Here is a 15,470-nt window from a genome sequence, read left to right as displayed (position 1 = left end):
TCTGATCTTGCTTGGGATTGTTGTGAGAAGATAAAAGTGAAGAAAATGGTATTTCACTGGGACCTGAGAGTTGTGAGGTTCTTCCCTCCTCAGGAAAAAAGATTCCATAGCTGAAGACCAGCCACCAAGAAAGTTCTGTCTCCATCTCTCATCAGTCTTACTCTTGCTGTAGAGAGCTCCATTGTTCCTGAGAAGTGCCACTGTGGTGGAAAGTCCTGATTGTAGGAGGAGAGATGATCTTACTCATGGGAAAGTTTTGAAGATCAGGACTATGATCTTGAACTAGATCAGGTATTTGATGAAGGGCCAAGTTAGTGACTATTAACATCCATGTTGGTTAACTGACATGCTGTGGTATTCTGGACCAGCCGGAGTTTTTTCAAAGCTTGTGTTCATTCCTGGTATAGCAATAATCAAGTAACAATCAATAATTAATCCTGCAAGTGTCAACAGGATGGAATACCCTGGTCAGCTTGGTGCCTGTCACATTAGAGCTTAGTCTCCTGGTCAGCTACAAATAGAAATTGTTCATGGCAGCCATCACTATTTGGGTCTCCAGGATCAGTGAGGATCAGAAAGACCCCAAAGCCCTACACCTTTTTGGATGATTTGTCAGTTGACTTGGATGACAGGTGATGAAAGAATGCTAGCTAGTTCTTCGAAGCACCTCTCTTTTCCTACCATCACCACGTTTTTCTTGCCTGGGTTCACCTTCAGCCAGATACTTCTCATCCACACACTGACTTCACACATGTTTTGGGACAAATGGGTTCTGCATTTGATGTTAAGGAAATGTACAACTGTGTATCATCTGCATACTGCTGACATTTAAGTCCATGGTGTCTTTCAGTCTCCCCTGAAATCTCCCCTACTGACTCTCTAACAATTTAGCTTACGTAAGACAAGTTTATGTAAAACTGCAGCCTTTCTAATAATGTTGCTTATCTAAAGAGATCTGGCGACATATAAAGACCTGCACATTTTTCAAGATGAAATGTATAAAAATGCATTTGTCACAAACGCCTTCACACCTCACACCTCGGTATTTATTATCTCTCCCACCATATGCTGCCTCCAGTGTGACTCACTGCAAAGTGACTATAGTCACTCACACAGTCTTTAAAAACAGCCAAATTGCTATGGAATCTGATAATTACTGAACCCAAAGCATTTCCACAAAGTGCAAAATGAAGACATCTAAGAAAATTATATTTTCATGTATCTGATAATGGATGCCAAAATATTATAGCAGACACCAGAAAGAACTATTATAGTTCGGGTTGCATAAAAATATTATTTAGAAATCATTGTGTAAAGGGCATATGTAACAGTTTTTAAACAGAAAATACAAAACTATTACCTTTGCTATCCTATGCTGACAGTGTTTAGGACAAAAAGAAAAGGAGTACTTGTGGCACCTTAGAGACTAACCAATTTATTTGAGCATAAGCTTTCTTGAGCTACAGCTCACTTCATCGGATGCAACCGATGTTTAGGACAATAGTGTTTAGGACAATAGATTGTGGCACACAGCCCAAGAAGTTTAGGACTTATAACAGTGCATATACACTGTAGGTCACTTACACAAACTATGTAAATGAAGAACATGAACATGCACTAGGGAACTTTTAGTCTGCTCCAGCAGGGATTACACGGGCTATTTAGTGCACACCACATTGGTGCACTTTAGAATTCACACCTGTCTCGTGCACATTGCCACACTAGGTAGACAAGACCACAGAAAATCAATTCAGTCAAAACTACAACACACAAATTTCATTCAAGAGCCACATTGAGATCATCACTTTCCAAAAAACTCTGTCATCACCTCCACAATCTTGCTACAGTACTTCATGCACTCTCTTTTACTACAAACCCAGTATTTTACAGTAGTGTCAAAATTCTCCATAAGAATTCTGCTAGGAGTCAGACAAACCCCAGATTTGTTAACCTATTGGATATGTTAAAAGGTAAGCATTCTCCTCAGGTATTTGGGAATGGTAAATTGAGAGACAGTATAACCAGAGGTGGAATTACTGTGCTTATTACTACTGTGGTTATTATAGTGGACCAGCGTGACTATTATTGGTATGTCATATGGGCTGTTCAATATTGTATCTGATGAATTTAGCTTTGTAAACAGTACATTTTACTTATTTTAAAGTGCCTAGAGCTACCAATAAGGGCTTAACAATTAAAATAAATTAATATTAATTTGGTTGTTTATGTAGAAAATGCTATCATTTAAATGATTAATACTCAGATTATACTTTTTCTTTCTACTAAAAGTTCTTTTAGATATTTTTATTAAATATATCTAGGGCTGACAAAATACCAAATACTGCTTTTCCACCCATGCTATTCCAATTATTTGAATAGACCACATTCTGTTCTCAATTACACCAACCTAGAGCCTTGATCTAGCAAGCCATTTAAGCACATGCCTAACTTTTAGCAAGTGAGAAGTCATAGAATCATAGTATAACAGAGTTGGAAGGGACCTCTGGAGGCCATCTAGTCCAACCCCTTGCCCAGAGCAGGACCAATCCCAACTAAATCATCCCAGCCAGGCCTTTGTCAAGCCTGACCTTAAAAACTTCTAAGGAAGGGAATTCTACCACCTTCCTAGGTAACGCATTCCAGTGTTTCACCACCCTCCTAGTGAAAAAGTTTTTCCTAATATCCAACCTAAGCCTCCCCCACTGCAACTTGAGACCATTACTCCTTGTCCTGTCATCTGCTATCACTGAGAATAGTCTAGATCCATCCTCTTTGGATCCACCTTTCAGGTAGTTAAAAGCAGCTATCAAATCCCCCCTCATTCTTCTCTTCCGTAGACTAAACAATCCCAGTTCCCTCAGCCTCTCCTCATAACTCATATGGTCCAGTCCCCTAATCATTTTTGTTGCCCTTCGCTGGACTCTCTCCAATTTCTCCACATCCTTCTTGTAGTGTGGGGCCCAAAACTGGACACAGTACTCCAGATGAGGCCTCACCAATGTCGAATAGAGGGGAATGATCACGTCCCTCGATCTGCTGGCAATGCCCCTACTTATACACCCCAAAATGCCATTGGCCTTCTTGGCAACAAGGGCACACTGTTGACTCATATCCAGCTTCTCATCCACTGTCACTCCTAGGTCCTTCTCTGCAGAACTGCTGCCTAGCCATTCGGTCCCTAGTCTGTAGCGGTGCATTGGATTCTTCCGTCCTAAGTGCAGGACTCTGCACTTGTCCTTGTTGAACCTCATCAGATTTCTTTTGGCCCAATCCTCCAATTTGTCTAGGTCCCTTTGTATCCTATCCCTACCCTCCAGCGTATCTACCACTCCTCCCAGTTTAGTGTCATATGGGACAACAGCCAAAAAGCCAGAAATGCTATAATTTATTAAAGATATAATACAATTTTAAATTATTGTTTATCAAATAAATCAAGGAGGAAACAAAACAAAAAGATAACTTCCAAAGAGATATGAGTATATATTGTAAAGGTCTTGTTAAGAAAAATGTCCTCAAATTAAAGAATTTTTGATAAAATTACACTCAGCAGGATTTGAATGCATTACCTTTGAAAGAAAAAGCAGACAGTAGCATTGTGCTATTTAGACATTACCTAATGTTAAGGGTATTTAAAAGTATTATGTTGACCACCAGAGGGAGCCCATGTTGTTATTTTAATATAGTAGAACTATAAAGAGACTACATGGGAACATATTAAAAATAGAACATAACAGAGAGTTCAAACAAAGTATGCTCCCAAGCTCATATCAAGATCTACATGCAAAAAGTCATGCCAATTACATCTAATTTATTGTGTATATAGATTCTTCAGCAAAAGCAGTGAGAAGAAGAAAAATGAAAAATAAGAACTTTCCTACTTTTGGGATATATATTTTTCCATACACAAGGCATATATTAAATTAATTTTCTATGCAATGTTAGAGGAATTAGGCTGTACCAAAACAAAAACAATGTGTCAGTGTTACTGTCTGAGGTTAGAATTTATAATGTTAAGGGGTCCCACTGAAAAAATAATGTGATTATGTAATTAAAGCCCATAACATAATACATACACACAAGAGGGCCTAATTAAAATTGTACATTCTGACATTGACTAACTTTTGAATGCTTGACTTTAATGTTCTTTTCACACAGTTCTTTGGGTTTAATTTCCTAATTCAAAAACAAAAAACCCAGAAATCCCAGCATGAGAATCCATATTGATCCCCAGAATAGGACATCAACAGAGTTGAGATCTTTAGGTCCACAGCACAGATCTCTTCCACATGAGCTAACAGAGTAAATGACAAAAGTTGTAGGGTGTTATCCTCTATGGGACCATCACTAGAGAAGGATAAGACACATGCTTTGGCAGAGGGTTTCACAGTTAATTGCTGACAGGAAAGGAATGCTAAGACTGAAGACTTCCGAGTTCAATTCCAGGTTCTGTAGGAGAGTGGTTAGAGACTCTATGCGCCCAGCTTGGGTCTTTCTCTGCTCCTATCTACCCCTGCCATCTTCCCCCTACTGTTTTGGTCCTGTAATTCCCTCTTCCCCTATCTCCATAACCCCTGGGAATAGTCAGCCAGCTTCTTCCTGCTCTTTCTCACTGCCAGGGTGACAACAGGAGATGCACTGAGAGCACAAAAGAGACAGTCTTCCTCCTCTCAGTTCCAGTGTCTGTCTCCACAGAGGCCCCTACCAGCTGGGAGAAACAACTACAGAGAAAGGCTTGTTGAGTTCCTGCAGCCCTGAGCTGGCATGCATGTGCAGAATGCACCCAGTGCTGATGGAATCTTTGGAGAATTTAGCTATCAAACACTTACAAATCTGTCTAGCAAGCATGTGCGAACTGAGATTTTTCAGAGGCTTATAACTTGGGCAAAGTGTTATGGGGATGGCAAAAGGTGCATCCCTGATGCCAGCGTGACACCCACTGATAAATTTCAAGTCCCTGCATGGAGGCCCTAGAGCTTCTCCAGGAAAAGACAAAGAATTATTTTTTTTTAACATGGACAAACATATTTTCCCCCAACCTCATTCTCCAAAATGGCCAAACCAATTTAGCTGAAACTTTCAGCCTCAGGCAGACCCCTGGCCTGGAAAATATCAACCCAAAAAGTTAAAGGTTGGAAAAGATTGGCATGGCTCCCAGCTCCACCTGTACACAATCAGGACTCTCCTGTGTTCTTCTTATTCTTCCATAACTTTTTCCAAAATGTATCTGAGAATATCATTGATTCTGTCACTTAGCCTGGAAGTTTAAGTTCAACTACTAGACCCAGTCATTTCTAGGTTTAGTTCTATAAGAATTTTCAAAACTATTTCAAGAGACACTATCATACAATTATTAAACTTAACTAATCCAACAGAAAGCATTTATGTTCTTTTTTCTAAGGAAAGAGAGTCTAGAATTGATTGTTTCCATTCCCCAAAATATAACTGATGGCATTAACACAATCATTTCATATTTTGTTTCAGTTATTTTATGCTCAGATTAATTGTGTCTTTGTATTAAATAATGTGCACTAAAGTAACCTCAGATGTAAATGAATTCCTTTTGGGTACCAGAAAATCACTTTGCAGCTTTCTTCAGACAGAAACGCATTGTTGATCGATTTTAATTGAATCAGGAATACCAAATGCTCCCTTATGGTGGGATGCTTGGAAGGCATACATTAGAAGAAAAATCGTATGTTACTCATCAAAAAAGAAGAAGGTGACAAAAGAAAAAAATTAAACTATGAACATACAGCTCAAATAATTAGATGGTGAATATGGAAAATCATCTATTCTAGAGCTATTAAAAGAATTAACATAAACTGAATAAGAGATGAATACATTTCATACTTAAAGAGTGAAATATATTCTATTTAATTTGAAGCACACTTATGAGCCATGTGAAAAGATTTGTGAATATGTACATGCAAAATTAAAACAAGCAAGTTCTACGAAAATAATAAAAACAAAAAATTTGGAAATACGTCAGGATCCGTGCAGGATGTTTTCTTACAGCACATAGTATTTTAAAGAGCTTCTTTTAAACCTTATCCACCTCAGCGCTTGGCTGATCTTTGAAGGGTGCTCTAAGCCAGTGGTTCTCAACCAGGGGTCCGAGGCCCCCAGGGGCCCATGAGCAGGTTTCAGGGGGTTCTCCAAGCAGAGCCAGTATTAGATTTGCCGGGGCCCTGGGCAGAAAGCTGAAGCCCCACCTCAGGAAGCCTGGGCCCATGAGCCCTGCCACCCAGGGCTGAAGCCAAAGCCTAAGCAACTTAGCTTTACAGGGGCCCCTGTAGCTTGGGGCCCCATTCAATTGCCCTGCTTGCCACTCCCTAATGCCTGCCTAGGCTTTTATATGCAGAAAACCAGTTGTTGTGGCCCAGGTGAGCGGTGGAGTTTTTATAGGTGGCCTCAGAAAGAAAAAGGTTGAGAACCCCTGCTCTAAACTGCACCTACCGCCAGCATCATTAAGGGCCATTCCAGTAGCCTAGGATAACTGTGGCATAAGGATACTCCGGACATGCTCCATTTTCCCTGCACATGTGCTTCTGCACGAACCTAGTAGCTGTTCAAGTGGTTCTGCATTACCCAAGGATTCATCTATACAGGGGGAATACTTCTCTGGCTATTCATGTTGGATTTAGGGCAACTTTGCATCCTGGATCAGTGCAGAGCTACCCCCACACATCTGAGACTCTGGACCTGCAGACATATCTTCTAGGTCAATCAAATCTTTAATTGATAGCAGGATATGAGAATGGTACGAGTTGTTCAGGTACTATAGTATTGGTATAATTCATAAACGCAGATAATAGATCTGACATGCAGTAAACTAAATATTAGTGCATTTACATATTGTTTGGTGCACTTGCTTTTTTACTTTCGGTAAATAAAAGGAAGTATGAATGTGTGGGAAAGGCATAAAACTAGGAGTCGTGAGCTATTCTGTTCTACATAGGTTCTTATACCACACTCATCACCATAGTATCTGAGCATCTTTCAGTAGTACACTGAGCAAAGTGACTAACATCTCATGTTTGTTCTCTCATCTCCCCGAAGAAGAATTGTATGCAGAGTATTTTGTTTTGGAATGTTCTTAAATATATAATGTGTGGCTATATATTTATGTCAGAAAACTCAATATCAAAGAAAGGCTCCTTTCACTTAGAGAAGAAGGTGATATAATTTCTGATGGTCCTTGGTTCCTGGGGGAGTTCATCCCCTGTCTTGGACTGGCCCCCAAGAAAGCTCTGGGCCTTGCACAGAGGAGCTTAACCCTCATTGTAGAAAGTTACATTGTGCCAGAGAAGTGAAATTGTCAACCACATTCTTCATCCCAGAGCTTTAGCTGATCATTTAGATAACTTGGACCCAGGCCATTGAGCAACTTGAAGATAAGGGCTGAGACTTTGAACTTGACTTGACATTCTGTGGGAAGCCAGTGTAGCGTGTGGAGGACAGGTTTGATGTATTCACAGTAGTCTGTGTTGCTGAGGAGAGTAGCTGCAGCATTCTGGACCGAGTGGAATTTCCTAAGAGCTTGTGATAGGGTACACAAACTCCACAATGGTAACAGAGGGTTACTGAGCTGCTCTGGGCTTAGCCAGCCCCACCCCGCCACACCTGCAAGAGATGCATGGATTGAAGGAGGAGCTAAAAGGGAGCAGAACAGCTCACTTGAGAGCAGGCCAGGAAAGAGATTGGACCTGCAACTCACAGCTCCTGAGAAAAAAGCTACGGGAAAACTGGATCTCTCCCTACAACAACTGCCCAAAGGTGCCTCCCTGAGGGAAGAGAGACTCTACTAGGGTTGCCAATTTTTGGTTGGATATATTCCTGGAGATATCACATGACAATCTTTAATTAAAGATTAATCTTTAATTCCTGGAGACTGCAGACTAATCCTGGAGGGTTGGCAACCCTACCTGCTGCAGATACTCCCTGAGGGGATGCATTCCCCTCTCTCTCTTATAGACTCAGTTTGTTTGCATTAAATTCCCCTTTTTTTGTCTATGGACTAACCTAGCAGGGGAGAGACTGAGTACTGACCTGGCCCAGGGCAAAGCCACCAGACGAGACAGCTGCCACCCTGAGGAGGAGCCCCCACACCACGCATGGCCACAAGAGGTGCCAAGCGGTGAGCTGACCTCCTGGCACATCTCCTTGCCACAGACGGCGAATTTTGGACAATTCTGGGATAACAGTAAGTGGCTCAGGGAGGGCAGCCTTAAGATTTCCAAGGTGTCAGATCTTTGATAGGCCTCACAGGGCCCTGAGCTGGAGTCTGGTGGAGTGGAGGGCCTGGGCTCCCCTACCAAACCCCGCCTCTGCAGTTTGAAGGGCCTAAGCCCAGACTACGAGGCAATGCTCCCCATGAGCGAAGGCCATCATAGTGCTGAAGGCTTTATGCTCAGGTATATTGTATTTCTGTAGGCCAGCCATGAGGTGACAAAGGTGTGGTCATCATTTGCCAGAATGTGATGGTGTCTCCTAGCCAACTGGAGACAGTAGAAAGCATTACTCACAGATGCTGCTATGTGAAAGCTTAGCAGCAGTGAGGAAACCAGGAGCATTCCTAAACTATGGACTGAATCGACCAATTGTGGATGTGTACCTTCAACCAAAAGTGATTGCACCATTGCTGCAAACCTTCCAAATGCTTTCCTTTGCCCACCAGCATCACCTGTGTCTTGCTTGGGTTCAGTTTTAGCCAGTTCATCTCATCCATGAGCTGATCTCATCCACCCATATGTGGTGAAAGATAGGTAGAGCTGTGTGACATCTGCATATTGCTGGCACCTGAGTACATATTTACCTAGTGGCTGCATGCAGATCATTGAATAGGACAGGAGAGAGCATCGATCCTTGTGGGATTCCACAAGTGAACTTCCGCTCTACTACTTTGCTTCAACTCTGCTATCGTCTTCCTGTGTGGTCCCAAGTATGTCACCTAGCCTCTCTGTGCCTGAGTTTCCTCATATGTAGAATGGAGAGGATCATGCCTCACAGAGGTGTTGTGACCTTAATTCATAAATGTTTTTAGAAATCTTTTAGAATGGAAGGTGCTATCAGAGTGCGTAGGATTACTATTAATAAGTTCATGGAAAAGTGTTAATTTTCATGCAGGATAAGGCTGGGTCAGGAAGTGTTATGCTGTTAGTGAATAACAGAGCGGAAAAAGGAACTGCGTATGCAGTAGTGTCTGTATGCTTAATAAAGGCTAAAAGACATGATTAAGAAAGGTCACTATCTCTGAGGAAGAGGGACAGGCAGACAGGGAGAGGTGGAAGTGAACAAGTAAGAACAAATGCTTTCCTTTTTGAATTATTTCAGAGTAGCAGCCATGTTAGTCTGTATCCGCAAAAAGAACAGGAGTACTTGTGGCACCTTAGAGACTAACAAATTTATTTGAGCATAAGCTTTCGTGGGCTACAACTCACTTCATCGGATGCATACAGTGGAAAGTACAGTAGGACAATTTTATATACACAGAGAACATGAAACAATGGGTGTTACCATACACCCTATAATGAGAGTGATCAGTTAAGGTAAGCTATTACCAGCAGGAGAGAAAAAAACCCCTTTTGTAGTGATAATCAAGATGAGCCATTTCCAGCAATTGACAAGAATGTGTGAGGAACAGTAGGGGGAAATATAAACAAGGGGAAATAGTACCTACTGACTGCTATACTTACCTACATGCCTCCGGCTTTCATCCAGACCACACCACACAATCCATTGTCTACAGCCAAGCTCTACGATACAACCGCATTTGCTCCAACCCCTCAGACAGAGACAAACACCTACAAGATCTCTATCAAGCGTTCTTACAACTACAATACCCACCTGCTGAAGTGAAGAAACAGATTGACAGAGCCAGAAGAGTACCCAGAAGTCACCTACTACAGGACAGGCCCAACAAAGAAAGTAACAGAACGCCACTAGCCGTCACCTTCAGCCCCCAACTAAAACCTCTCCAATGCATCATCAAGGATCTACAACCTATCCTGAAGGATGACCCATCAGTCTCACAGATCTTGGGAGACAGGCCAGTCCTTGCTTACAGACAGTCCCACAACCTGAAGCAAATACTCACCAGCAACCACCCAACAAAAACACTAACCCAGGAACCTATCCTTGCAACAAAGTCCATTGCCAACTGTGTCCACATATTTATTCAGGGGACACCATCATAGGGCCTAATCACATCAGCCACACTATCAGAGGCTCGTTCACCTGCACATCTACCAATGTGATACATGCCAACATGTGCCAGCAATGCCCCTCTGCCATGTACATTGGCCAAACCGGACAGTCTCTACGTAAAAGAATTAATGGACACAAATCAGACGTCAAGAATTATAACATTCAAAAACCAGTCGGAGAACACTTCAATCTCTCTGGTCACTCGATTACAGACCTAAAAGTCGCAATATTACAACAAAAAAAACTTCAAAACCAGACTCCAACGAGAGACTGCTGAATTGGAATTAATTTGCAAACTGGACACCATTAAATAAGGCTTGAATAAAGACTGGGAGTGGATGGGTCATTACACAAAGTAAAACTATTTTCCCATGTTTATTTTTTCCCCCTACTGTTCCTCACATGTTCTTGTCAACTGCTGGAAATGACCCATCTTGATTACCAAGATTTTTTTTTTCTCTCCTGCTGGTAATAGCTCACCTTAACTGATCACTCTCGTTATAGGGTGTATGGTAACACCCATTGTTTCATATTCTCTGTGTAAATAAAATCGTCCTACTGTATCTTCCACTGCATGCATCCGATGAAGTGGGCTGTAGCCCACGAAAGCTTATGCTCAGATAAATTTGTTAGTCTCTAAGGTGCCACAAGTACTCCTGTTCTTTTTGAATTAGTTATATTCACATGAATGAAATGGACTAAAGTATTCTTTTGCTTTATCTGCTGTCGAGAGGTTTCCAATGTCCACTTAAAAATTCTTTAATTTTTTTTAAATACAAAGTAAATGAATCATTTTAAACTACTATGTCCAGAAAGAAAAACATCCAAGCAACATTAAATATCCCTGTAACTCTCCCACCCAGGCCACAGCAGGAACAGACCCTGATACTATTATTTCTTCCTGCTATTGTGGTTATTTTAAACCCAGACAGCATTACTCATAAATTATCGTACGTGTGTTCCAGTTGGTTAGTATGAAGGCAGAGAAGCACTTTCTGAAAGGGAATTGGGATTACAGCTATTCTGTGCAGATAAGGTAAAATGCAGCCCTGTGCAAGGGGACAGTACAAAGGCTATGCATTATGTAAGACCCACTTAAATCCTCAAAACAGGTCTGAATTAGGACTCTAATGGTATCTTGGCTTGCACTGGCCTGCTTCACAGGGATGCATTTCACCCTCACACTTTCATCCCTGTGACTTTATTATAGAGATGAGCCCCAGATGTGAAGTTCTATCCAGGCACCAGCTGTCACCAACTTCAACAGTAGCTGAAGATATTTGAGATAACAGACTTTTTTTTTTCCTGTCCTGGTCCTGGACCAGGAATGAGAGAGAGAGAAAAGTTCAGCCACTGCTCTTTGATCCTGCAAAGACTAAAGCCCACTTATAGCGTGGGATTTTCCACGTGCAATAGTTACATATGTGTTCTAAGCCTTTGCAGGACTGGGACCTTCCCCCCATCCCTTTTAATTGTTTTGCTGTTTTTCCAATTTAATGCTATATTTATTCTTTTTTATTTTCAAAGTAGTGAAGAATGATGTGTGATTTACCTTATTACAGTTTTTAGATACTGGACAAAGAGTATTGCTAGACATATTCTCCTTGTCAGGCATCCCTAAAAGAAAACAGGAAATACATCAATACAGCATATTGTGCATTCTCTAAATACTAAAGCTGCCATTCATGAAAGTAATAAAAAAATTAGAAGGGTCTTAGCAGTTTGAGTACATGTGCATTTACTTATGAGATTTAGTAAGTTAGAGTAAGTTTGAAATGAAAAATGTACTTCCTACCTGCATACGAAGGCTGTAAAGATGAAATGCCCATTAAGAATAAAAAATGTGTAAATCCTACGTGTATCAGCAGGTTAAGCAGGCCTCCTCCAATTTTAAGATTTCAAGACTGTACATGGGCATTTGGCTGGGCACACATAAAAAACTCACATAAAACTGTGTTTTAATATTTATAAAAAAAAATAGCACGGCCCATAACAACCAATTTTTCTATAAAACATAACATATTGGTATGTGTTTCTTTAGAAAAATGTTCTGTGTTAAGACATCATATGAATCCCATGGAACGCAGCAATGAGCACTGCAGATACAACAAATATACCAAATGTATAAATGTACTGGACAACATTAGCAGATTTGAGCAACTAAAGTTAGACATCCTACATCCATATTCAGGCACCTAAATAAACGTTCTTGATTTTCAGAAGTGCTGAGCATCTACAGCTCCCAAAGACTTCATTTCCCACATGCTCAGGGTTCAGCTGATTGCCATATTTGGGGTCGGGAAGGAATTTTCCCCCAGGGCAGATTGGCAGAGGCCCTGGGGGGTTTTCGCCTTCCTCTGCAGCGTGGGGCACGGGTCACTTGCTGGAGGATTCTCTGCACCTTGAAGTCTTTAAACCACAATTTGAGGACTTCAGTAGTTCAGACATAAGTTAGGTGTTTGTTACAAGAATTGGTGGGCGAGATTCTGTGGCCTGCGTTGTGCAGGAGGTCAGACTAGACGATCAAAATGGTCCCTTCTGACCTTAAAGTCTATGATTCTATGATTTCAATTTAGATATCTAAGTGTGAATTTAGGTACCTAGATAGGCACACATGTTTGGAAATATTGCCCTCAGCACTTAATACAAAAACTGAATGCAGTCCTCAAATTGACTGGTGTGTAGTAGGTAATTGTGCCAGGCTATCCCCCACTTCTCACTGCCATCGGCTGAAAAATGGGTAGGTAAAAGAAAGAAAGCTGGGGCACACCATCACCTTTTTTTTTTTTTTTTTTTTTTTTTTTTTTACGGACACTGACACCGCTTCTTGCCCACACTAAAAAAAGATCATGCATTGCAATGCTTAAAGAGAACAAAACTCCAATATTTAAAGAGGAGGGACTTTTTTAAAACTGATTTTCAAATACATATATATTTTTACTTACTGTCATTGTTAGAGCCAGTTTCCATAACACCATAAGGAGGAGCCAGAAGTCCTGACATATACTGTCGATATTTCTGAAAAACAGTGAAAAATTCAATAAGATACAGATATACATTCCATTCGTTGGGTGATGTGATGTTTGCATTCATGAGGTCTGCTCTCTTGTGCTTCACATGCACCTGAGCTGTATATTAATGGCCAGTGAGAAATGCCCTATCTTAAAGCTATAATAAACGCTTTATCGTTTAAAACAAGTGCTTGCTCTTTTGATCTGTGTTCATTGCACTGGCTTCATCAAAAGTCATAATGCATTTCCACTCACCTCCCTTCCTGACCCACCCAGAATATATGATTTCCAGGATAAGTTAATATAGTACACAGAAGTGTGACACATGAGTGTTTATGCACCTTTTTGTAAGGCTTGCTTGAAATTAAACCAAATTTAACAAGCTGTTTTATCTTAGAGGGAGAAGGGAAGGCCACTAATTAAGAAAATATCATAAGAATGGCTATACTGGGTCAGACCAATGGTCCATCTAACCCAGTATCTTGTCTTCCTGCCATGGCCAGTGCCAGATCATTCAGAGGGAGCGAACAGAAAAGGGCACTATATAGAGTGATCCACCCCTGTCATCCAGTCTCAACTTGTAGCAGTCAGATGTTTAGAGACGTCCAGAGCACAGGGTTGTGTCCCTGACCATCTTGGCTGATAGCCAACAATAGACTTATTCTCCATGAACCTATCTAATTCTTTTTTGAACTCAGTTATACTTTTGACTTCACAACATCCCATCACAATGAGTTCCACAGGGTGCCTGTGCATTGTGTGAAGAATTAATATAGTGTACATCAGTAAGAATTTTTGTACTGCATATTATTATCTTGCCTACAGTTTTTAGGCTAGACACAGTATAAAATATAGGTCCCAACAAACTGTAAATTGAGGGTGATAATTCTGAATTAATTATTCCATTCCATTAAATAAACAGCAGATTCCAAAACCACAAAAAGCATAGTAAACACATTAATACACTGTTTCAATATTTAAACTGCAGTAACAGTCTGAACTTTGGATTGATGAAAATAGTGCCCACTACATCACTGTAAGCTATACAATCATAACTGGTATACAGTAATTTATATTGTTCTTCAGTGAATACTAATACAGTGTAGACATGATCAGTAGCACTCAAAGCTTATGTAACTTGCTGTCTGGGATTTAAGTAACTCCCCACTAACCTGGGAAATAATACTATGGGAAAAATTGTCCTATTTAATACAAAACCATAGGGAATACATACAGGCAGTTTTGTTTTCAATCATATAGTGCTGTCATGCTTAAGGGTAAAGTTTTGGAATGGGCAGGCAATCAGCTTGTACCCAAGGGAATACTAACACTAATTAATAGGGTAGGATGTATCTTTTAGCCTGGCTATGTATGCACTGAGTTGAATTTGAACAAAATAACTAGTTTAAATGCATGTTGATGTCAACTAAGTATACATTAACAACTGAACCACAAAACTTATCTCATAATACAATTTTAATTAAAAAGGCTTATTCTTTGCCCTGTGGGACTGGCTTGATGTATTTGCTTTAAATATGCTGTCTGCTGGATTTTAATGGATGCCTGAATTACTTTTTCAAAATTTCTTCTGTGTGGAATTGTACATAAAAATGCAGTTAGTTCTGGCACTAAAAGAATGAATGCCTTGTATTCTAAACGGTAACAAAAGCTACAAACTGGTATATTCATCTTAATAACCCAACCCTATTTTTAGACAAATTATTACACACTAAAAGCTTAGTAATATATCATTTAAACCTCACCCATAAGCCACCTTACAAACTATGAGAAGCAAAATATTTGCAATCATAACTAAGTATTCCTGGGGCGTTAACCCTTACAAAATTCTCCTCTCTTCCACGTTGTGGATCTATTCTGCATGCCACATTCAGCTCGTCCTGTGTATGAAACTTCCAATGACAACACTAAGAGACCCACAGAGAGCAGCAGAGAAGAGAATTTTGCCCTTAGTTTTTAAAAAATGTGCATTTCTCACCATCACATCATGTTCCTTGTCAACTGCAGCACTGTAGTTTGTTCTCTGGCTAATTCTTTAATATGCTTCCTGACTTACCCTGCTTATGAAAGCAAACAGGTAATATACGTCATTTCCAAAAATGATTTGGGACTAACTCAGTGAAAAATACCTAGAGAACTCTTAATGAACCACAGCCACATACACACAGACACTAATGCTGTCAGCGGGCAGTCAACCTTCAGCACCAAAAGTGCAAGTTTTACACTTCTGTTGAG

General features: G+C 40.5%; 1 protein-coding gene across 6 annotated transcripts in view; it reads right to left on the bottom strand.

Annotated features, from left to right (window-relative positions):
- Positions 1-15,470, bottom strand: part of RAPGEF4 (Rap guanine nucleotide exchange factor 4) — a 223,193-nt gene that overhangs the window by 85,462 nt on the left and 122,261 nt on the right. For all 6 annotated transcript variants that reach the window (XM_043525449.1, XM_037912838.2, XM_037912835.2 and 3 more), the window contains 2 exons: positions 13,152-13,224; positions 11,759-11,823 (listed from right to left, as the gene is read on the bottom strand). In XM_043525449.1, coding sequence (XP_043381384.1) covers positions 11,759-11,823; positions 13,152-13,209 — 123 coding nt within the window. In that variant the 5' untranslated portion in view covers positions 13,210-13,224. The remainder of the gene's footprint in view (positions 1-11,758; positions 11,824-13,151; positions 13,225-15,470) is intronic.

Source organism: Chelonia mydas, chromosome 11 (genome assembly GCF_015237465.2).
Source record: "Chelonia mydas isolate rCheMyd1 chromosome 11, rCheMyd1.pri.v2, whole genome shotgun sequence".
Taxonomy (NCBI): domain Eukaryota; kingdom Metazoa; phylum Chordata; order Testudines; family Cheloniidae; genus Chelonia; species Chelonia mydas.
The sequence above is the reverse complement of the archived record's forward strand: the minus strand, read 5'-3'. Positions and strand labels throughout refer to the sequence as shown.